The sequence below is a fragment of the Mesocricetus auratus genome, unplaced genomic scaffold, assembly GCF_017639785.1.
Source record: "Mesocricetus auratus isolate SY011 unplaced genomic scaffold, BCM_Maur_2.0 Super-Scaffold_100009, whole genome shotgun sequence".
NCBI lineage: Eukaryota > Metazoa > Chordata > Mammalia > Rodentia > Cricetidae > Mesocricetus > Mesocricetus auratus.
In genome coordinates, this window is record NW_024429193.1 from 20,600,060 (window position 1) to 20,624,556 (window position 24,497).

A 24,497-nucleotide genomic window follows, 5' to 3' on the forward strand; every position below is an offset into this window, starting at 1 on the left:
GTGACCACAGGTGCTGTGGGTCAGAACCACACGTGATGGCTGTTTGAGAAAAGGAATGTCTTCAATTGACTGCCATTGCTCTAAGGTTGTACATTTAGAGATAAAATATAATTTTTAAAATTGAGTTGGCAGTCAATTGAAGACATTCCTTCAACGTAAAAATCATGTATCCGTCACTCCAGATGATGAGTGGAAGAGTTGGACATCTCCCAAGTGCCTCCTGCTGTCTTCTTTAAAGTTCTCTCTACAGCTAACTTGTTTTCCATCTGTGGCCTCACTGTCATCTTATGACTTCATCCTGAGTGACAACTCTTTTGCATGTACTACTGTGATGGTGAAAATGACTCAGGTTTACAAACTGGCTGGACCTATGAGCGAGAGGATGTGGAAACTCATGCTGGAGTCACCAGACTTAAATTGGATGCTGTAGTGGTACATAAGGATACGTAATTCTTATGATTGTTGCTTCCCTGACAATCATTGAGGATAAGCAGTTTGGTGGTCTGGATTCAGGTTGCATTGCTTACTGATTAATTAATGAGAGATTTATAAAGATCATTGTTATGCAAATTTTATTTCTTATAGTACCTTTTGCTTTACATATTTAAAATTGTTTATTACATTTATTTAGTTTGTGTGTGTGTACATATATGTGTTTGAGTGTGTGTGTACGGGTGTAGGTGAGGAGAACCCGAAGGGCATAATTCTCTCCCTTAACTGTAGTGAGCTCTGGGATTGAACTCAAGTGTTTGGGTTTGGAGGCATTTGCCTTGATCTGCTGAGCCATCTTTCTGATCCTGCTTTACATATTTTACATTGTGATCATGTGTTGGGGAAGTCCTGTGTATATGTCAGTAAATTACTGCTGGCCAATAGGAATCTAGATAGGTGGGGCTAGGAGTCCAGGAGGATTCTGGGAAGGAGAAACATGAGGAGTCGACATGTAACCGCCATGGGGTAGGAAGCCCGGAACTATTCTCCGGTAAGAGACATACTTAGATTAACAATTATGGGGTAATTACTTAAAGCAGAGCTAGCCAGTAAGAGGCAAGCAAGGCCAACAGCTTCATAATTAATACAGTGTCTTGTGTGTTATTTGGGGACTACAACGCGGCAGAGCCCAGGCGACTGGCGGGTGATAAACCAAAGCGGCTAGCAAGGAAAGCTTCTCATAACAATCATGCAAAAGTTATATATTCTGTGTAGTGTAAGTTCAATATGTTTTTGCCATCTTTGCTTGTTGGTTTGGTTTTCTTATCCACATCAGCCTTTTTTTGTGTTCCCATAGTATTCCTTAGCTCTTCTTGACGTCAGTAGTGTACTATTGAGTAAAAGTGTTTTATTCAGCTTTCCCAAATATAATGCACCTTCTCTCTTCCACTTTCTTAATTTTTTTTGAGCCAGGGTCTTCTACTATGTAGCTCTGGGTGTCCTGGAACTCACTATGTAGATCAGAATTATTTTGAACTCACAGAGATCTGTTTGCCTCTCCCTTCCTCCTAAGTGCTGAGATTAAAGGTATGCACAACTATGCCAGGTTTTCAGCAGCTTCTGTGAAATAAACTGAAGTTCCCAGAACAAAGCCACTGATGTGATGTAGGGTCTTCAAATGTGAGGACTAGGATTTGACTCCTATGAACCCATGTTCTAGGCCCATGATGGCCATGGTAGCATTTGCTTGTGATCTCAGCATTGGAGTGGCAGAGACAGATGGATCCCTGGGGTTCACTGACCAGCTAGCCTGGTCTACCTGGTGAGTCGAACCCAATAGGAGACCCTATCTCAAGGTCAAGAAGGTGAACAATGTTCCAGAAGATGACACTTAAGGTTGTCCTCTATTCTCCAGCTGCACACACATGTGCCCACACCACTTCCCTCACCAGGCACACACACACTCACATATGCATTAAAATAATTATGTCATTGTTCATAATAAAGAGGGGTGAATGTTTGGCCTCTGGCTTGGGGACGGGGCATAGCAGTAGTGGCAGGATTCAGAGAAGAGCACAGGGAACAGACCCCAGTGAGCTGTGATGGGGAAAGGGAAGGAGCAATTCTGTGAAGGGCTGGGACCAGGGGAAAATGGAACCCTTTGCAGATTTTGAACACTATCAACACATGAGTTCTGTGGTATGCCAAGATTCTGTTGCTTGTCAATATTATTTCATTTTCTTAAATCAATAGATATGCAGAGGGAGTAAGAAATGTGAAGGAATGGAAAACATTTTGAGGAGCCAAGAGACAAGCTCTTCAGGGAATGTCTCCATGGAAGTCCTTTAGTTCTGACTTATTTTCTGGAGTCACACATCCATATCTGACTCCCCTGTATCTGTCCCAGTCTGTAGCAATATGCTGGTCCCCTTGAGAAACCCAAGCTAAGAAGTGTCACTGGATCTACCTGTTCCTTAAAGATTATTCTTCTAAGTCCATGTTGCCTGGTTTGCAGCTCTGGTAACTTCCCCAAAGCTCCAGCCAAAATGGCAGTAGAATTTCAGTGTAAGTTTAGGAGTCGAATATTAAATCCTATCTATTAGCCAACCTGTCTGCCTGCCTGCCTGCCTGCCTGCCTGCCTGTCTGTCTGTCTGTCTATCCATTTATCATCTACTTATCTAGTATCTATCTAGCACAGTAAAGTTTGTGGAGTGGTAGCTCTATGGTCCTGTCACAAAAGTTATTGGATTTTGTCTTCTTTATTGGTTCTTCTGGTAATGTTTCTCCCAATTTGAAGACTAATCTTTTTTTGGTTTTCATTCATAGACTGATTTTATCACTTGTCATACATACATAAAATGCATACACTTAACAAGCGTAAGCATTAATTCCTAAAGAATGTATTATATAAAACTATATGGAAGAAAAGAGGTCAGTTTACTATGTATTTGGCTTTCATAATTCTGTAAGTCATTCTATTCAGGTTAAATGATTTTCTCCCTTGTACCATCTAGAATGTTGAAAATGGAACTATGGACTACTGTTCAATGGCCAGTCTCTGATTCCAGAAAGTAGACTTTGAAGCACCCATTCTGGCAAGGACTTTATTTAGAGTGCCTGGTTGTGGACCTTTGTGCTATCTGAGTCTCAAGGGACAAGAGAAGCCTGTCTTTCTCATGAGTCAGTTTTATGATGGGGTTAGTAACTAGTATAAGTTTTTTTTTACTGTTTAGATTACTAGCTGATATAAAATTCTTGTTTGCTTTTGTTTAGTGAGACTTACCTATCTCTCATGTGTATGAGGCATTTCATATATAAAATACAGCAATGTAGGTAACATGTTTTTTTCATTGGCACAAGGGCTAGATCTGAAGTCTGTTTGATTACAAAGTTCATATCTATTATCTGCTGCTGCTTTGGCAGCTTTAGGTAGTTGATAAAATTTGGACTCTGTAATTTTCCTCTCTTTTGTTACTCGATTTCTGACCTCTGGGACATTGTTCAGTTCACTTTCATTATTTAAGTTAATAATTGTCTGATGATGTTAGTATACTGGTATTGCTTAGAACTCTGGAATAAAGGCTAAATTTATCATCTATAGATGAGTATAAACAGTTATTTTAATATTGAACTCTCAAGTAAATATAGTTTTCCCAATATTCATATTTGAGATGACTCATTATATTTCCTAATTTGTCAAGCTGGATCCAGACTCTCTGTGCTACCAGCCTTTTGTGCCTTTCATTCATAGTCTTTCAGCTCTCGCTCTCAAATTTGACGTGCTCAGTGGTACCACTATTGCATCTAGTGATTTCTCTTGCAGAATGTTGTGTGCTGAATTTAAATGGAACCACAAGAAATCTGCAACACTGACGAACGACACACACCATTTGCTTCTTGCAGGCCATAGCAAGAAACATGAACAGGAACATCTGAGCTGCCTGGGAACAGGATCAGCATCATGGGCTGTTCTACCAGGGAAGACGGTCACGATGTGGAAGATCACAGAAAGAGGTGCTCAGGCACTAAATATCACACACATGCTGTTCAATGTTAATGACATACAAAGTGAGCAGTGACAGCTAGAACACTTTTTGCATCCTGTGAATGTTGGAAAACAAAGCACAGACATATAAGAAAGCTGGCTGAGGATGCAAGCCTTGAGTCCAAGTCTCTTTCATCCATACAGTACTTAATTGGTATATATAATTCATTTTAATATTTAAAATCTGTCTTTCAGTCCAAAATAAGTCCACTTTTAAATTCTGGCTTTCCTAATGTTTATTGCTTTTTGTGACTATTTGTGTGCATGTGTTTGGAGTCAGCTGTTCTCATGAGACTGAAAGCTTTGTGGGGGTAAGGACATGTCTGCTTTGTTAGTATCATGCGCACAATGCCTATCTAACAGCAGGGCCTGGTCTTCACTCGTTGTAGAAGTTGTGTACTGAATGCTGAATGAATGGGGTCATAGAGTGATCTCAGTGACAGGCTAGACTTGGCCTCTGTAGCAAGCTTGGGAATGGTGTTTAAAAAGTCTCTTTCTTATTGCAGAAGACTCTACATTGGTTGCAGGACACAGAGAAATCATGCTGGAACTGGGCTGGAAGTTTCTTCCTTTCTGGCTTGCTTTCACGTTGTTGGGAGTGCTGTACATGCCTCTGGTGGATAAAAATCTCCAATATTGAGCTAGAGACCCTGAGTGTTACATTACTGACTGTGCCTATGTGTGCATTAGTGGCTGTGACAAGGTAGCCAACGGCTTTCTGATTGGACTGACACTGAAGGAGTGATTTCATGTGCGGTATGTAAAGTAAACCTGCTGAAAGTCAGTGCCTGTAGTGACTGTACTTCCTACAGGGGTAGCTCCTACTGTTTTGTAAAGTAGACATTTTGTACTTGTCAGATGCCTTCTAAATAACTATCTTTATGCCTAGAGATTGCTCATCACCAGAGGTCTCTTTAGTCCATGGGCACTGGTTGCTGTTTACCCTCTATGCTTGTGCTAATCAGTTTTCCATTAGAACTATAACAATCAGATAAGATAATAACTTTTTAAAAAGAGGAAAGGTTGGTGGACATGGTAGTGCATGCGAGTAATCCAAGTTCTCAGGAGGTTGAGGGAGGAGGACTGAGAATTTGAGGCTACCTGGTGGTGGTGTATAGTAGTATCCTTGGTGTGGGGAGGGTTGACAGAAAGGTTTATTTTGCTTATAACTGGAAGCTGACTGTTCTGTTCCTTTTAGGCCTATGATGGTTGTATACAGTGGAAGAAACCTTTCATGGTAAAAAGAGAGAAAGGAAGAGCACGGCACACTCCCATCCGTTCATCTCTTGAATGTTCTGTCACCTCCCAACACTGTCATGGGCAGGGGATCAAGCCTCTAACACATGTCCTTTCAGGAGATGCTTTCCCATAGTTGCATTGTCTACTTAGACAGGTAGACCCATCTTGCTTCTGATGGTGAAGTGTTGCCTCCTGGCCTCTGTTACTTCAGACTGGAATATCCCATGAGTCTACAGAAAAAGGTGAGCTTCTCAGTGAGGCCAGTGCTCTCATCCCTGCCTTTGTGGCCCCCAAGTCATGACATATTTCTTATTGTCTCAGTGAAAGAGCTGTCCCCTTTCGAGTCCATCAAAGAATTTAGTCATGCGCTGGGCTTCAGTTCTTACAGACCATTACCCTGTGTCTGCCTCTCAGAGCCTCTTGACCTCTTCTTTGGTCCTGTCAAAATGTCTCTACCTTTCAGCTCCATTGCCTACAGGCTAGCGTTTTTACCTTAAACTTCAGGGAACTATCTTAGTAGGACGGAAGTGACATTAGATCTTAAGGCATTAAGTCCTCAGTTACAGGTTAGTGTTCTTGGTTCAATAACCTCTCCCTTATATTATGCCATCCTGGCCTAGTGTGCTTATCACTGACTTCATTTTTTTCCGGGTCTTATAAGCCACATCTGTAGTTATTTTCTTTTGTAAATTATTTTCCTAGTCGAGGTAAGATTTGATCTTTGTCTGACAACTTAGTAGCCTAGAAACCATGAGGGAATGTAGGGGTATTCCACAAGGGAAGCAAATATGTCCTGTGAGTCATTTACTTTAGGATGGCTCCTAGTGGTCTCTAGGACAGGAGAGACTGCAACCCCATAACAAAGGGGGAGAGAATCATTGTATTTTTTATTGGCATATATTGTTTGCACAAAATAATGCTTTTTATTGTGACATTTTCATGTACGTACACAAAGCACCTTAACCATATCCACCTCCCCTCATCACTGTCTCTTGTTCCCCTGCCTCCTGATGATCACTCCCTCCCCAAACAGTCTACTTTATGTCCTTTCTAAAGATTTGTTTGTAATTGTAAATTATGTGTATGTGTGTATCTCTGTGTGGGTGTGTGCATGTGAGTGTAGATGTCCACAGAGACTAAAGGCAACTGATCTCTTGAAGCTGGAGTTATAGGCAGTTATAAGCCATGTTTTGTGGATGCTGGGAACAGAACTTGGGTCCTCTGAAAGATCTGAGCCATGTCTCCAGCTCTGTCATGTTTCTAAATGTTTTTAAGTCATCTGCATATGAAAGAAAACATGGCATTGGTTTTTCTATGCCAGGCTTACTTAGTATGATGATTTCTAGTTTTCATTGAAATGACACAATTTCATTCTTATGACTGACAGGAATGTCACTGGATATATGTATATATTTTATTTATTCATCCACCAAGTGATCAATATATAGGTTGATACTGTAGCTCAGTTGTTGTGACTAGCACAGTGGTGGTTTGAATGGTAATGACCTCCATAGCCTCATATATTTGACTGCTTAGTTACTAGTTAGTGGAACTGTTTGGGAAGGATTAGGAGGTATGGTCTTGTTGGAGGAAGTGTGTGTCATTGTGGGCTTTGAAATTTCAAAAGCCCAAGCCAGCCCAGTGTCTCTCTCCCTGCCTGCTGCCTGTAGATCAGGATATAAAGCTGATGTTCTTGGACCATGCCTGTCTGCTTCCTGTATGATGATCATACTAACCTGAAGCTGTAAGCAAGCTTCCAATTAAATGTTTTCTTTTGTAAGAATTGCTTAAGCATGGTGTCTTTTCACAGCACTGTAACAGTAACTAGGACAATACAGCAATAAACAAGAGCTTCAGGGATCCTTTAGGCACATACTCAAAGGGCCACTAGTTTAAGCTAGAAGGTTCAGGACAATCTGGAGTTCAAGTTTCTTGTGATACTCTCATTTCAGTCTTAAGAGCCATCTCTTTGTCACTGAGACTTTGACTTTAGTCTCAGAGATTTACTGGGACTACAGATTAAAGCTTCTCTGCAGTTTGGATTATCTCAGGGCCAAACCCTAGGCTTAGTTTTCAGTCCAAATTTCCCCCTAATGGTGGGAGATAAAGGAAGCTTAAGTGCTGCTGTAGAGCCCTGATGCCACTCAGCCATGAGAGCTCCCAGTGATCGGCTGCCTCAAGCTTACATGTCTTTTACCTTCAGCACATGGCACTTGGTAATTACATAAGCTCACTTCCTTGTAGCTGTCATGGTTGTCTTACCTCCTAAGTGTTAGCGATGCTGAACAGGGCAGCACACACCCTGTGATTGACATCCTATTGCAGGTCACCACAAGGAAGACTCTACAGGAACGTGCTACAGCAGCGTGTGGAGTGGGGGGTGGTGGTTACTGCCCCTGCATTAGCATCTGTGCATCAGCAACTGACTGCTTGACAGACTAAAACATACATGTGCTCTCAGTTTCTGTTGGTTGGGAGTCTGGGAGCAAGCAAGCTTCGCTCAGGAGGTCCCTGCTTACACGTAATGACCAGGGCTTTAGTCACCACAAGGATCGTTGCAGAGTCTGCTTCCCAGTTCCCTCACAGCTCCAGGTTCACTGGGTTCTCTCCACAGGGCTGCTACCCAAGGTGCATCATAGAAAAGCGTCACTCTACACAAAACTGTTTCCCCACTTGGAAGAACAAATCACATCCCTGGAGGTCAGCTACTTTTCTCTGGGTTGCCTGTCATCTCGTGGGCAGGAAGAATTTTATCTCTGGTTTGCTGGCTGCTTATCCCCCTGTAATAATGCATTTTATACTGAACTTTAATTATTTGCCTGTCTTTCCTTAGCTGTCAGGCTGACCCAGTCTCTCATAGTACATAGACTAATAAATTGTTAGTGCTGTGATTAGTTAAGTGACTGCCAGAGCTCACAGAGAAGTCAAAGAAAAGCTAGTGGACTGCTTTAGGATCATGTCAGTCAACCTGGTGGTGGGTTATCTGGCTTTCGGAGGGAGTTAAAGAGAAATAGTTGGGAGTAGTAAACGTGTTTTGCAATTGTAGTGTAGGTTGATGACAAATGCTACCACTAGGGGGAATCCTAGCATTAATTTAAACTATTTAATAGAAAATTGAGGATGTGTGAAGGCAAAAATATTAAGCCATCATACACTTAGAGGAATCTTAGCATGTTGGAAAGTGAGAACTTCCCAGAAAGACATTAATAAAGCCCAAAATTTCAAACTACTTTGAATATCTTTTTATGACTTTTCCCCTCTTAGAGGCTGGCAGTGGAGGCACTGGGTTACATTCAATTGAGTTCTTGACCAAGGGGCTTCCATGGAAATCCTCAGACAACCCAGGCTGTGTGCCAAGACAAAGCATTGCTCTCTGCAAACTGATAGTGGGGCCCCATTGTTCAGGATATCCACACAACTAACTCATTGGAGAAGTTGAGTGCTGCCTGAAAGGAGCCCTCACACCTACATTCTATACTCTTTGGTGAGGGAAGATACTGTGCAGGCTACTGAAAGAGAAATGAGGACACCAACCCAGCCACAAAACCCTTGACCTACAATATGTTCTGCATACAAAATATGCGAGGGAAATGATGGCACAGAATTTGTGGGAGTAGCCAACCGAGGTCTGATTTGACCTAAGGCCCACTTTGTGAGAAGGAACTCATACCCAACTCTGCTTGGTTAATCAAGAACCAGAGACTAGATAGCCCAGGGACCTAGGGTAAAAGCAAACACTCCTTGAAAAAAAGAAAGAAAGGGAGAAAGAACAATAAAATGATTCCTAATGATATTCTGCTATACTCATAAACCAGTGCCTTATCCAGTCATCATCAGAGAGGCTTCCTCCCACATCAGATGGGAGTGGACTCAGGGATCTGCAGCCAGACATTGTGTGGAGAGAGTCTAAGTTGGAGGTCTCCAGCAAATCCCTCCCTGAGCTCAAGGAACCTGTGGAAGAGGAGGCAGAAATACTGTAAGAGCCAGAGGGGATGGAGGACACCAGGAGGACATGGCCCTCTGAAAATTAAGCAAGGCTCATAAGCTCATAGAGACTGGGGCTTCAAGTGCAGGGCTTGCACAGGGCTGCACCAGGCACTTAGTGTATGTTATAGCTGTTAGCTCAGTATTTTTATGGGACAACTGACTGTGAGAAGGAGTGGGTCTGTAACCCTGTGCCTGCTCTCTTGCTCGCAGGACTCTTTTCCTCCTGTTGGGTTGCCATGGTAATTTTCCTTCACTGTGTTATGTTTGATTGTTATCTCTTAGAAGCCTGTTTGGGAATCCAGAGGAGAGAGGAAGTTGGGAGGAACTGGGAGGAGTAGAGGGAGGGGAAACTATAGCCAGGATGTATTTATATTTAATAAAAGGAAAATAGTATTTCCAGGAGCTTGTAGTACACCAGTATAAAGGATTCCTTGTGACTATGCAGGAGCTGATGACATTCATTTCCAGGTTATAAGGGAGCATTACCAAAACATAAATGCAATGCCACAGCCCGGCATTTGCCTACTCACTGTATTTCGGAGGAGGACCTCTATATTTTATAATACTTTATTATGATTTGAGGGATAGCTAATGATATATCTATTCTTTCAGATAAAAAGTGCAAGAGACTAAAAACTTTGCATGATTTAGGCAAGATATATTTAGAATCTGGATACCTGCTTATAGTGTAGGTCTGGGATTAGGCAAGCCTTGGGAGAGGCCATAAACCACCCTATGTGTCACTCTGCAGGGCCTGGGATTAGGTAAACCCTGGGAGAGGTCATAAACCACTCCATGTAGTCACTGTTCATAGTCTGGGATTAGGTAAACCCTGGGAGAGGTCATAAATCACTCCATGTAGTCACTGTTCAGGGTCTGGATTAGTAAACCCTGGGAGAGGCCATAAACCACCCTGTGTGTCACTCTGCAGGGTCTGGGATTAGGTAAACCCTGGGAGAGGCATAATCCACTCCATGTAGTCACTGTTCAGGGTCTGGGAGTAGGCAAGCCTTGGGAGAGGCCATAAATCACTCCATGCAGTCATTGTCCAGGGAAGTACTGTGCCTAGAAATTGAAAAGATGTGCTTTGCTTGGCGGTTGGGACAGGGCCATTAAATGTGGCTGAAGTGTTGGGGCTTAGAGGCAGGACACAGGTGTTTAGGACCCTACCCTGGGAGTTGAGTGTGGCCTTCAGCTAGCAACAGTGATGAATAGTTATGTACTGATATCTAGAGCCATTACTTGTGTAATACTTTTTATCAGGTGCTAACAGAAAGAATACAGAGATGCTGTTTTTGTGATAAATGTATGAGTTTCCAGTGAGCTCTACCATGGACAGGTGCTTAAAGAAGCCATAAAGAAACAGAGTGGGATAGCTCACATCTGTAACTTCAGTACAGTGAAGGTTATGACAGGAGAATTGTAGCCTGAGGACAGCTTGGGCTGCATAGTGAAAGTCTGCCTCAAAAGGGGAGGAGAAAGTTGTTAAGAGATATTCAAAGTCGTCTGAAGAATTGAGCTTCATTAACTCCTTTCTGGGAGATTCTGATTTTCCAACATGATGAATTTCCTCCAAGTTTGTTTTAGGGTCAGAGTAGGCAGGAAGCTGGTTTGAAATGGAAGGCAGGGGCAAAGTGGGTGTAGATTTCCAGTTCAGATGTGGGAAGATGGAGAAGATGTGTCTATCATTGAGAGTCTATAGGTCTGATGGTACTTCTCTCCCTATGTGCAAGGGCAAGCATCTCAAAAGTCATGGTTTCTTATCAAAGCAACAGAGACAACTAAGACAGGGAGCTTTATTTCACTTTAAAAAATTAATGCATTTTTATTTCTATTATTTAAAAAAGATTTATTTTTGTTGTAGGTGCATGAGTGTTTTGCCAGCATGTATGTCTGGGTACTATGTGCATTCAGTGTCCACAGAGGCCAGAAGAGGGCCCTGGATTCCCTGGAACTGGAGTTACAGATGGGTGTGAGCTGCCATGTAGGTGTTTGGAACTGAACCTTGGTCCTCAGAAAGAGCAGCAGGGGCTTCTAACCACTGAGCAATCTCTTAAGCATCTTCAATTTGTTTTTAACTGATGCATAAAGGCATAAAGTTGTACATCCCTATGGAGCAGCATGTGTTAGGATGTTACATCACAGCAAACATTCTCCTGAAAAGATGTTTCTTTATGAGAACAACACTCGAAAACCTTTCTTTTGGTATCATTTGATGTGTTATCTGTCCTCAGCTTACAACTGTCAACAGAACACCAGCACTTCTCACCGTACTGTACTCCAGAACCATCTTGTAACTGCATGCTGTCTTTTCACTTGGGGGACAGCTTCCCTTGCTGTGCAGAACCCCTTCTTGGTCAGCTGTAATTGTCTAATTGCTTTACTTTCCTGGGTCTGGGAGGTGTTGTTCAACAGGGCCTTGTCCATCTCAAGGCCCATAACTGTTGCCCTACATTTTCTTAGAGCAGTTTAGTAGTTTTAGTCCGGATACTGAAGACTTCAGTGTGCTTAGAGTTCATTTTCATAACTGGCTCAAGAGAAGGGGCAGTATAGCTTTATTTTTTTAACGTGTGGGAAAAATAACTTATTTTCCATCTAGCTCGCTAGGATCATCAATTGAAAGACACCCCCCCCTTTCTCCAGAGCATCTTCTTAGCCACCTTGTAGCTTGCTCACTGCATGTGCTCTGGTTTTCCTGGTGCTATGTTTGATTCCGTGGGTCTGTGGCTCTGTTTTTTTTCTGTCAAACAATACTGCTGTGTCACTAAGACTCAGTAGCATATTTTGGAGTATAATGTATAATGGCTCCTGTTTTGTACTTTTTGCTCAGGACTACTTTGTTTACTTGAGTTTTTTCTGGGTGTCATACAGATGTGAAGGTTATTTTGAACTGTGAGGAATATTAAAGGAATTATGGCAAGATTGCATTGAATCTGTAGATCTCTTTTTGTAGTATGGATATTTAAAAATTATAAGAAACATTTAACATAATTTCTTTACTTATTATTGGGAATTTCACATCATGCACTCGATTCATATCTGCTTTTCTGCTTCTTACTCCTGCAGTGTCCCCCACAAATGAAAATTAAAAATATTCAAACCAAACCAAAATCAAAACACACACACACACACACACACACACACACCAAAGCACCCTCTTCATTCCTCTGTCTTTCCCAACTCTCCAACACCTCTGCATTCCTCCTTGTGACATTGGGAGCCATGGTGTGTACACAATATACCATTTTGTGTAATCAGCTTTACTTGCAAATGCTCATCGAAATGACTTTCGGTCTGGTTTCAAGGTCTCTGGATTCTGGTATGGCATCATCAGCACATCCTCACCTAAACTCCTCTCAGATATCCAGAAGCCACCTGAATCATGCAGATCCTGTGGGTATCTTTCCACAGGACCACTCCCTTCAAGAGCTCCAGCAGGTCCTAGATGGGGTAGACGTTAGGGTGGGCCAACCCAAGGCCCAGCTGTGGGCCTGGGTGGTGGTTGAGCTGGTTAATCTAGGCCACTGGGGCCGCCCTGCCTCAGGTGAGGAGCAGAATCAGTTCCACTGGGGCCATGCCATTAGGGTCACTTCTCCCCAGCCTGTGGCGAGGGGTGGGACCATCTCTCCCAAGTGCAGTGTGGGGGGAAGGGGAACAACTATCCCATGAGGGTTGAGGCCACCTCTCTTGCTGCAGTGTCCATAGAGGGGCAGGATCAGTTTTCCCAGGGCCAGCAAAGGACAGGCTGGCTCAGTGTGGCCCGCTGATTTCATCAGCCACGATTCTTAGGGCCTCCTGTGGGTAATATAGACATCTAAACAATGTTCTTCTAATTCCTGAATTCATGACCAAAGAATGTTTCTAATTGTTTGTTTAAATATGCATATACTTGAGACATGATCTTATAATGATCAAGTTATGTAGAACTTGCTATGTGAGTAGTTTGGCTCTGAATTCACACATGTTAGCCCTCCTTGGCCACCAAGGGGCTTGGATCAAGGAAGCACACCGTTATACTCTGCCATGTTTTATAGTTTTTATTGTAGAGGTCATTAGCCTTTGGTTAAACTTGTTTCTAGTTATTAATTTATCTGTGAGATCAATCTCTTAGCGGATTATGAGACTGCTTCCCTCATTTCCATATCAGACAACTTGCTGTGGCCAAATAAGCGTACTATTGATTCTTGTGTGTCGATGTTGTGATCTGAAAGTCTGCTGAGTTGTTTATCAGCTCCAGCAGCTTCTCTGGTGGGAATTCTGATTCTTGTGGACAATACATAGAGCTTTGTGTGTAGATCCATACAGTGGGGGAAGATCCAGTGGGCAAGGAAATGTGGGTCCAGATGTAGAGACAGCTGTGCCAGTGGAGCATGTTGGAGTCCTTCATCTGCAGAATATGCCATTGGGTGGTTCAGATCAACCATAATATAGCTGTCAAAGGGAGGCTGGCCCTGCACGGCACTGGGTCATGTGAGAATAATTTTGATGGTGTGGTCAGGTGAGAAGCCTGGTACAAGATTGTTGCTGAGTGAGTCAAAGGCAAGAAAGTAGAAAAGCATTGTCTTCTAAATCACAGTAATGCAGAGTACAAGTTAGTGATGAAATACCGCAGGTCTTGTGATTAAGGCAACAGGACACATCGGATACTACAAGAAGGAAAAAGAAGAAAAACAAAATATTGATGAATTTCTGAAGCAACATATACTTTGGATTCAAATTCTCATGTTTTAGATCTATAAACTAGAATCTCTTTCCTTGAGATTGGGTAAAAAATGGGCAGATTAAAAACCTCTTGAGAGACCTGAACAAAATAACATGCAGTTCTCAGGGTAATAAAGTAGGGGAGGAGTTTTAAACTGTGACAAATCCTGATGTCATTTATGGTTAGTTTCTACCGGGGAGATTAAAGAGGTGTCAGAATTAGGAATCTTATAGACAATCCCCGCACAGGAATAAAACAGTGGTAATGTCAAAAATGGTCTCTGTAAATTGGGCTCAATATTTCTCTTTCATGTTCTCTCTTGTTATTCTGGGGAGGAGTGGAGGCTAGACATGAGCTAAGGTGTGGGTAAGGAAGTCAGAGGGCAGCCTTGTGGAGTCATTTCCCCCTTCCGTCTTTAAGTGGATGCTGGGAATTAGATGTTCATCATGTGGCGAGTGATTTTGCCTGCAGAGCCATTTCTTCAGCTCCGGAAACTACGTTCCTAAACTTGGACCACTTCCTCATGGGATGCCATTTTTATTTCTGTGTTGTATAAAAAATAATGCTAAAATATTTACTACCTTAATACTTTCAGGATCACATGATTTATAAGTCAGCAATAAAGCAAAATTCGGAGGGCAAGGGGAGGCTTTGAGGTCCTGAGAGATCCCTTGTCTATACAGTGTCTGTTGCAGTGACAACCCCTCTGTCCCCATGCCCACACCCAGATTAAAAATGACTTTTACCATTGCCCATTTTTCATTAGCTGAATTGCTTCATTGACCTTATCGAGAGACAGGGTGTGGGTAATCAGTGGATCTAGGTTAAACTTCTTTGTCATACAGTCTGAAACCAGCTTAGGGATTTCATCCTTGGTTTTCCAGCCTGGAAATACACAAAAGAACACAGAGTTATGAAAGATTCTACTCATGATGTTTCAGTATAAAAGAAAGGCTATCATAAAAAAGAGGTTAAGGAAAAAGGGAAGGAAGGAAGATAGGAAGGATGGCAGGAAGAAAGAAAGGCCATGTTAAACTGATAGTTGTTTTGCTGTCCCATCAATTTGTCCCATCAGGACAAGTGCTGTTCCAACCATGTAGGCCGTACACAGGATCATGCTCTTCCAGAGAACCTCTGTGCCTTGGACATAGAAGCCAATAGAAAATAAATTGCATCTTGCGATGTTCCTGGTGTTAGGTTATAATCTCTGTAGACGGGAATCTGAACCAAATGTATAATAAAGGCCACAGTCTTGGGATGCATACATGAATTAAAAGGTTAGAAATAGGGGTTGGGGAAGTAGTTCAGTTGGGAAGACACGTGGCTATGTGCATGAGCCTCTAGTTTTGATGTTCAGCACTGCATTCTCTAAAAGCATAGAAATCTCTCTCTCTCTCTCTCTCTCTCTCTCTCTCTCTCTCTCTCTCTGTGCATTTGTGTGTTTTGACATGCAGCTTCATAAACAAGTCAAACAGTCTATGGTAAGAGAAGGACATCATGGCAGCAATCCCAGAGTAGCAGAAAATCAATGTGTATGAGTTACTAAAATGTGTCCTGTGAGAGTCAAGATGACAAAAGAAAGATGGATCCAGCTAAAGCAACACAGGCCTCACAACACATTTTCCCGATTCTCACGGGCTTCCAAGAGTGTCTATATTACAACTGGGCTAAGTACCTTGGACAGTGAGTCACAACCAGAGTTTTCTAGCCTCCCGTATGGAAGAGGCAAGCATGGCATAGCTTCAGGGTGTGATCTGTATCCTGCCTAGTGCCCTCTGCTTATAACTTTGTGATGGGATTTTGTTAGCTGCTTGATTTTCTTGATTTTCCCTAAAGAAAAAAAGATATGACCGGAGAGATGGTTCAGTAGTTAAGAATCCTGGATGCTCTTCCAGAGGACATGGGTTTTATTCCTTATACCCACAGGGCAGTTTACAACTCTCTGTAACTCTAGTTCCAAGATATCTGGCACCCTCTTCTAGCCTCCATGGGCAGTAGGCATATATGTGGTATAGACAAATATGCCAGCAAAACACCGACACATATAAAAAGAAATAATAATTAAAAAATAAAATGTGCTCAATAGTACAGCCTATCTTATAAAAGAAAGATAAAAGATTATTTTCATTATTATTACTTTATGTGTGTGTGTGTGTGTGTGTGTGTGTGTGTGTGTGTGTGTGTGTGCAGGTGCCTTAGGAGGCCAGAAATACTGGATCTCCTGAAGCTAGTGTCATATGTGGATGCTAAGAACTCTGGTTCTTTGCAAAAAATGCGTGCTTAGAACTGCATCTTTGCAATACTGTTGAAGTTTGGGTAGTTTTGAATCGAGGACTTCAGCAATTGACATGGAACATTCTGTTACTGAACTATATCCCCAGTACCTAGACACTGCTGTGTTGTTTGTATGTTTTACAAGTCAATAAAAAACTCTCATCTTTTTTTCATCTCCTAGCATGAAATAAAGCTTATTAAAAAAAAAGACAAGGCAGAGGCATAGCTAATATCCTCTTTTATTTTTCTGAGACAAGGGTTCTCCGTATTGTTTTGGAGGCTGTCCTGGAACTCACTCTGCAGACCAGGCTGGCCTTGAAGTCACAGAGATCCGCCTGCCTCTGCTTCCCGAGTGCTGGGATTAAAGGCATGCGCACCAACGTCCAGCAATATCCACTTCTTAACTTTGGTTTTAAACATTGAAACAAAAACTGTAATCTAGAATTGATTGATGCCTTTTCTTAGGCACCTCTGAGCCATTTTTCTATTTCTTCCTTCTAGTTCCTCATTTTTAGTTTTTAGTTTCTTCTGTACATACCTCCCAAAACTGACCCTTTCACCGTACGTCCTGAGAAGAACAACTCGCTACTGAGGTTGATTTGAACCCAAGATCCAATTGATCCAACAATCACGCAGACCCCATGGTCCTTGTGGCAGGAGGCCAGGGCAGGTGCCTGTTGTAAAGCAATGTAAGACAGAAAAAAGATAAAACCACCTACTTCATAGTTTGACCCACTCTTATTCAGCTTGACTGCTTCATGACCTGTGACATCCTTTCTGATTTTCCCTGTCCTTTTTGAAATAGCATCAATATGATGTTCTACAACATAGGTAAGATATTGTTTCTGCCTGTACTTGGCTTTTTAGGATTCAACAAATTGAGTAAAGGTGAAGACCATTATAGACCATTGGTATATAAATAGTAAATAATAAATATAATAAAATAACAATAGTTTTTGTAAGGACTGTGATGTGGGCTGCTGGTTTGACTCGATGTTTTTCTTTTAGATATCAAAAGGGACAGTCATATGTTTGTATAATATGACACACTAACAAAGTGACCACTGCTGTCTTCTCATTAGTCATTTTCAAAGGTTATTTCTCAGAACAAGACTGGGATAAAAGCTCTGCTGTCTATAAGAAATCTTGAATTCTGGGAAAAAGACCCAGGTTGGAAGGGACTCCTCTTGGCTTTCTATGTATCTTCCTGGAAGATAGATCCATGCAGCAATAATGCATTAATCCTTCACGACCAAAAGAAAACTCTCCTCAGAGTCTGGTGTGACTGCCTTTCATGTTAACCATGTTCAGGCAGAAAAACCACAACTCTTTTTCTTCAATTTTTGGAAATGACCATTTAATCAAGTGAGGAACTGTTTTTCTTCATTCAGAAGCTCACATCTAACATGAAAGATTTTACTGAAAGTAAAAATCTCATTGCTTTACGGGACAGTTTAGTGGAGCTTTATCTCACTTAAGTTTTCTGGCTTGATAATCATAGTTATCTCAGGCTGTCTGTGGTCATATAATTTCTGACTGGGGGTTCTTTATGCTTAATTGAAGGAAAAGTATTTTGGAACAGAGGGGTAAAGAAACTCAATAGCAAACTTGTAGATTCAGTTGGAAAATAAATGGACAGAATGTTGTAGTGGGTATGTCATGGACCACAAGGAAAATTAAATAGAGGAATGTAGAAGGAATTGTAAGATATTCATTTAATTAAAATATTAAACAACAAATGGTATAATATACTGGTAATTTTTACTTCCAATGATAACGTACCACTGTTTCTGGGTTTCCAGTGACCTCAAAGCAGAAGTCTGCTCCACCATTCATCATATCAAATAAGACGGTCTGAATGGGTTTCTCAAAGTCTCGTGGGTCTATGCACTCAGTGGCACCCACTGTCTTGGCCTTTGCAAACTTGTCTTTGTTGATGTCCACAGCAATAATCTTGGCTGCTCCAGCTGCTTTACAACCAATGATGACAGACAGACCAACACCTCCAAGACCAAACACAGCACAGGTGGAGCCAGGAGTCACCTGGACACAAAGGCAAAGGAACATGAACATGAACTTTCCCTTCTATGGTAGAGAGTGATGCCAAGTCTCATGCTAGCTAGAAAGCCTCTACCAGTGAGGTGTTCCACAGTTCTCTGTGTTCTCATTGACTGGAGGAGGCCAAGACAGTTGCTTTTCATGAGACAGAAGGACAGGATATTTTCAGGTAAAATACTTCTAGAGAATTTTAGTTTCTCAGGCTGTTTCTAGGTGTGTAATACTTAAACCACAAGAACAAACACCTACTACAAGGATGGCGTTTCAAGTCCCAGGCTGGAATTAGCATGAATGGAAGTAATAAAATGAAATTTCACTGAATCTTAAGATTCATTTAGACAATGTATTTCTTTAGTTCTAGATAGTTAAAAAATTTTTTTTCAAATACCTCCATCTTCTTGCAAACTTCCCTTTCTCTTTTCCACTGAGTCTCTGGAAATTCCAAGTCATTTCAGAGTCACTGCTCATGGAGGTATTCATCCTTCCTTCCTTCCTTCCTTCCTTCCTTCCTTCCTTCCTTCCTTCCTTCTTTGCAGCATGTAGGGTGGCACCAATTTAAATTGAACCCCTTCCAACCTGATATAATTTGCATCTTGAATTGAACATGCTCTAAAGACACGTGTGATAAAGAGCTACTTGTGAGCCCTTGACATCATAAGTAAGTAGCAGAAGGAGCCCAGTGGAAAGAAAACATCATGGGCATATGCCCTAAGGGGATTTTTGGACACCAGCTCTCCTGTCTTTTTGTCTCCCATTTATAATCTTTCTGATCCTGGATACCATGAAATGATCAGCTATGTTCCACTCTGCATTCCCTGCCCTGACTTACTGCACCAAGATAGCTCCCAAGACCACCTCACAGACTAAAATCTCTGAGATAGTGAGCCAAAACAAACCTTCCTTCTTTGCAATGTGATTATGATGGGTATCTTGTCACAGTGACACAAAGCTGACTAAGACACATCCCATCTCTGTGTGTAACCCTGAGCCTAAAGAACAGTGGACATAGCAAAGACTTAAATATCAAAAGCCCCTTAAAGAATTGAGATGGGATGGTTAGTGTGATATTCCAAGAGAAGGAGTTTAAATATATCCTGATGGGTAAAGTCCTCTGTGTACATGTTTCTCTTATTGCTTGATGAGTAAAACACTGTGGCCAATAGAGGCAGGAAGATGAGTAGAATTCTGGGAAGTGTAGGCAGAGAATAGATGCCATGTGAGACCCGGAAGGTAGGAAGCGCCAGACCCTTCTTCGGTAAGATAAGACTGCATGGAAATACTTAGATTAATAGAAATGGGTTAATAATTAAGACAGAGCTAGCCAATAAGAAGCCCTAGTCATCGGCAAACAGTTTCATAATTAATATAGCTTCTGTGTGTTTATTTGAGGCCCAAGGGCAGAGGGATCTGCTGGGCCAAGAATCTCTCGTTACAGCAGCCCATTCAATCAGAATGAAATTCTCTGGTCAGTGCAATCACTTCTTTATTGGTTCTCTTTTATTCTTAAAATTTTATTTGGTGTGGTGGTTTGAAAGAAAATGGCCCCCAAAGCAAGTGGCACCATTAGGAGGTGTGGCCTTTTTGGAGTAGGTGGGTCTTGTTGGAGGAAGTGTGTTACTGTGGAGGGTGGGCTATGAGGCTTTGAGGTTTCATATATGCTCATACCATGCCCAGTGAGACAGACTATTTTCTGTTGCTTGTGGGTGTAGATGTAAGAACTCTCAGCTTCTTCAGCACCATGTCTTCCTGCATGCTGACTTGCTTCCCACAATGGTGATAATGGACCTAACCTGTTAAACTATAAGCAAGCCACCCCAATTAAATATTTTCTTTTATAAGAGTTGCCTTGGGGCCGGGCATTGGTGGTCCACACCTTTAATCCCAGCACTCGGGAGGCAGAGGCAAGTGGATATCTGTGAGTTCGAGGCCAGCCTGGTCTACAGAGTGAGTGCCAGGACAGGCTCCAAAGCAATACAGAGAAACACTGTCTCCAAAAACCAAAAAGAAAAAATGGAAAGAAAGAAAAAGAGTTGCCTCAGGGGCTGGAGAGATGGCTCAGTCATTAAAGGCTAGGCTCACAACCAAAAATACAAGAGTTGACTTGGTCATGGCATCTCTTCTCAGCAATAGAAACCATAACTAAGACATTTGGTATACTGAGCCAGGGCCTTGTGTACACTAGGTAGGTATATGTTCTGTTCTTGAAGTAGATCTTCAATCTCTCTCCCTTTCTCTTTTAACATTTACTACTAAGTAATATACTATTAAATTAGAATGTAAACTTGATGAGTTTTTCACAGCAGACTAGTGAAAACTTTTACCATTGCTTGCTAAATTAAACAAACTAGAATATGGAATGATATAATCATATTGTAATTGTGTTATATTTAAAGTCTGTATACCTATAGTTATAGATGGCGGGGAGTACATGGGGAGGCAACCAAATAATTTAATAAACTTGGCAATGCTTAGAGGTAAGTTTGTTTGCTTTTTCCGGTGAATGACCAGGTGGTATCCCAATGTGAGAGGTGTTTCACCTCCTTATCCCACTAGTTCTGTTTAAAAATGGGAGTAAATGTCTCACCTTGGCAGAGTTGAGTGCAGCACCGAAGCCAGTGGCAAACCCACAGCCGATTATGCACACCTTCTCCAGCAGAGCACCTTCATCAATCTTGGCGACTGAGATTTCCTTTATGACTATGTATTCAGAGAAGGTGCCTGTAGTAATAAATTGATACACTGTCTTCCCTTTGCAGGTAATTCTGCTGTTGCCTTCAGACGTCTGATGTGACCCTGACAGTCTTTATAGGTGAAAGAAAACAAACTTTATGTTGTATTAAAAAGCTTAAATCTCTCAAAGTGAAACTGAATTAGACATTCAAAAAGATAGTTATAAAGACTTACCTAGCTTCCTTACAAATATTGTTCTTGGAGTTGAGGCAAGTGTTACATTCTCCACATTGTGGTAAGCATAAGATGATGACTTTATCACCTAAAAAGCAAAGTGATTTATTAGGGTGCTAGTGTTGAGAAGTCTGATTTCTTAGGCTGTTAATAGCAAGGAACCCAAAAAATGTCATAATGAAGAACTATTTCTGTGTTTAATTGTGCTTGATCACAAACATATTTTCAGCATGCTGTCAAGCCCCAGGTCATGGCTGAATCTCTAGGAGCTGGCCCTAGATGGGCCTAACTTGTAATGTACTTTTGGAATACCCAGGAAAAGAGTTTCATTGTGTGCCTTTGTGATGGTTTGAAAGAAAATGACCCCCAAAGGGTGTGGGTACTTAGGAGGTGTGGACTTATTGGAGTAGGTGTGGTCTTGTTGGAGGAAGTGTATCACTGTGGAGGTGGGCTTTGAGGTCTAGTGTGCTCCAGTTATGTCCAGTGAAACAGACCACTTCCTGTTGCCTGCAAATCAAGATAGGACATTGGGCTACTTCTCCAGCACCATGTCTGCCTATATGTCACCATCTTGCACCATAATGATATTGGATTAAACCTCTAAAAGCTTTACCAATTAAATGTTTTTCCTTTTTAAGAGTTACTATAGAGTTGGAGAGATGGCTCAGTGGTTAAGAGTTCCTGAGTTCAATTCCCAGCAACCACATGGTGACTCACAACCACCTTAAATGAGATCTGGTGCCCTCTTCTGGCATGCGGACAGAGACTGTATACATAGTAAATAAAATGTTTTAAAAAAAAGAATTCCTATAGTCATGGTGTCTCTTCAAAGCATTAGAAACTCTAAGACAGCCTTCAACTACATCTTATGTCCTCTACATTAATTCCACTATAGGACTACTGTCAAAATAGATACAGTGCTCAAAGAATGAGGCCCAGGGTTGGGGGAAGATTGCCTACAAGTTGTGTTCTGTGTTGTCCTTCATCTCTCTCTTTGTGGCATGGAGAACAAGTATATTCTTATTTTTTAATTGCTTTTTAGGAGGAGAAGATCCGAGTGTCTTGCTTGGGATGAAGCTATTGACTGGTTCATTGTCTGATACTGCCAAGTATAGGCATTTATTATAAATTTGCATTTAAAAGCTTTGTTAGAATTTAAGCTCTTGTAATTTGGTTTTAGTTTTAGTAGGTCAAAGACTCCTACAATGAAAACTTCAAAACTGAGAAGAAAGAAATTGAGGAGGGAATTAAAAAAGGGAAGAGACTCTCATGCTCATGGATTAGCAGATTGACCATTGTGAAAGTTGCCATTGTATTAAATTTACAGATTCAGTGTAATCTCTATACATCATTCCAAGGATAGCCAAAGCAATCCTGGGCAAAAAGAACAACGTTGTATAAATTATCATACCATTTTAAAATTTGTATTATAGAGCTATAACACTAGCACAAAACCAGACAGGTAGGTCAGTCAGTCAGAATAGAAGACCCAAACTGAAGAGCATATACATATGGCCATTCGATAGGTGGAAAAACTACACTGAGGAAAAGACAACTGCTTCCATATAGTGATGAGAGAACTGGATATCCGTAGATAGAAGATCGAAATTAGACCTGTGTCTATTACTCCTCCTCAGGGAAAAAAAGGAAAACTCCAAATGGATGAAAGGTTTCAATGTGAAATCTGAAATGCTGAAACTGCTAGAAGAAAACATAGGGAGTGCTCTACAAGATACCAGTGTAGGACAGGACATGCTTGGCAATGAAGGCCAAGAATTGACAAATTGGGCCTCATGAAACCAAAAGGCTTCTGTATAACAAAGGGAACAATCAATTGAGTGAAGAGGAAGCTGGAGTGGGAGAGAAATTTAACAGAAATTTAATATTCAGAATAGACAACCCAAAGAACAGAGGATGAAGGAAAAAAAATCCAATTTAAAAAATGGACCAATGACCTGAACAGAGAGTTCTCAGAAGAAGTGAAAATGGTCAAGAAATATTTAAAAAATTGTTCAACAATCTTAGAAATGAGGGAAATTCAAATTAAAACCACTTTAAGATTTCATCTTATCTTAGTCAGAATGGCTTAGGATCAAGAAAACAACTGGCAACAAATGTTGGTGAAGATGTTGGGAGAGTGGACTCCTTAGTCACTCACTGTTGGTGGCATTGCAGACTGGAATCCACTCTGGATTTGTAAGCATTCTTGAAGTTAGCATGCAGAATTATATTAAAAAACCCTCAAAATTTGTTTACTGTATGAACAAGCTAAACTGTTCTACATCATAAGCCCAAAGGACTCAATATTCTACTCCATAGATATTTTCTCAGCCATATTCATGCCACTTATTGAAAACAGTGACAAGATGGAAGCTGCCTGTATGTTCTTCAGGTGATGGAAGTATAATGAAATCATGATCCTGATACTCAATGGTATTGCTTTCAACTGCAAAGAAAATGAAATCATAAAATTTACAGGGAACTGGATAGAGCTGGAGAATATCCTGGGTAAGGTAACTTAGAAAGACAATTGCCATATGTTCTCTTATGCTTGTGAATTTATACTTTGTATTTGAATATAAATCCTGGAGTAACCTCAGAAGTCAGTAAAGCAAAAGGAACCATGGACAAAGCAGAGAGGAGTTCTAGAGAGGAGGCCATAGGACACAGATGACATGAAGGAGGAAAGGGAGAAACGGGAGTGAAGACTAAACTGGGGAGGGGAAGATAGGGTAATACAGAGAGAGAATGAGGAAAGTAAGTAACACTAAAAATGTTTGAAGAGCCATAATGAAACATTATTTTATAAGCTTAAAAATAAGCATGCAACAAATATGTATATACACATATACACACAAATAATATTTATACGAACATTTATGCATATCTATACATACATCTGAACATGCATATATACAATTTATACATAACTATACACACATCTATATATCTACATACACATTCATAGCTACACATTTATATGTACATACACACATATCTGTACAAACACACACACACACACACACACACTCAAGCACGCACACATTTAAATGGAGTTTCCAAACATCAGGCTCCCTCTAGAAGCCACAGACTATCAAACTCCCAATGCCAGTGAATGTACATCTCCTTTCAGGGGATCCAAGAGACCCAACCAAGTAATATGGGCCATTGTCCTCACTTTATTTACAAAGTTATTCAATAGTGTACCCCAGTTTACTCATTTCTTGTCAAATTTTTCTCCTCACTTGTGTCTTCATTAGTTCTAGATTTGGTGCATTCTCCTTCAATATATAAATGTGAAGACTAAACCTCATTACAGTTGTCCTGTAATTTAGAGACAGTTATGACCCCCCATC

The 24,497-nt window shown here is 41.2% G+C and overlaps 1 protein-coding gene and 1 long non-coding RNA gene across 3 annotated transcripts in view; one reads left to right on the plus strand and one right to left on the minus strand.

The window, feature by feature from the left end:
- Positions 1-3,766: 3,766 nt before the first annotated feature.
- LOC121142178 lies at positions 3,767-6,383 on the plus strand. Its single transcript, XR_005879157.1, has 3 exons — positions 3,767-4,131; positions 4,484-4,733; positions 5,176-6,383. It is a non-coding gene; the product is annotated as an uncharacterized LOC121142178 (long non-coding RNA).
- A 6,842-nt stretch (positions 6,384-13,225) lies between these two features.
- The window catches only part of LOC101822511 (alcohol dehydrogenase 6), a 31,527-nt gene continuing 20,255 nt past the window's right edge, over positions 13,226-24,497 (minus strand). For both annotated transcript variants that reach the window (XM_040751723.1, XM_040751724.1), the window contains 6 exons: positions 21,142-21,229; positions 20,822-21,038; positions 17,962-18,222; positions 16,718-16,853; positions 14,652-14,790; positions 13,226-13,849 (listed from right to left, as the gene is read on the minus strand). In XM_040751723.1, the coding sequence (XP_040607657.1) occupies positions 13,825-13,849; positions 14,652-14,790; positions 16,718-16,853; positions 17,962-18,222; positions 20,822-21,038; positions 21,142-21,229 (866 nt within the window). In that variant the 3' untranslated portion in view covers positions 13,226-13,824. The remainder of the gene's footprint in view (positions 13,850-14,651; positions 14,791-16,717; positions 16,854-17,961; positions 18,223-20,821; positions 21,039-21,141; positions 21,230-24,497) is intronic.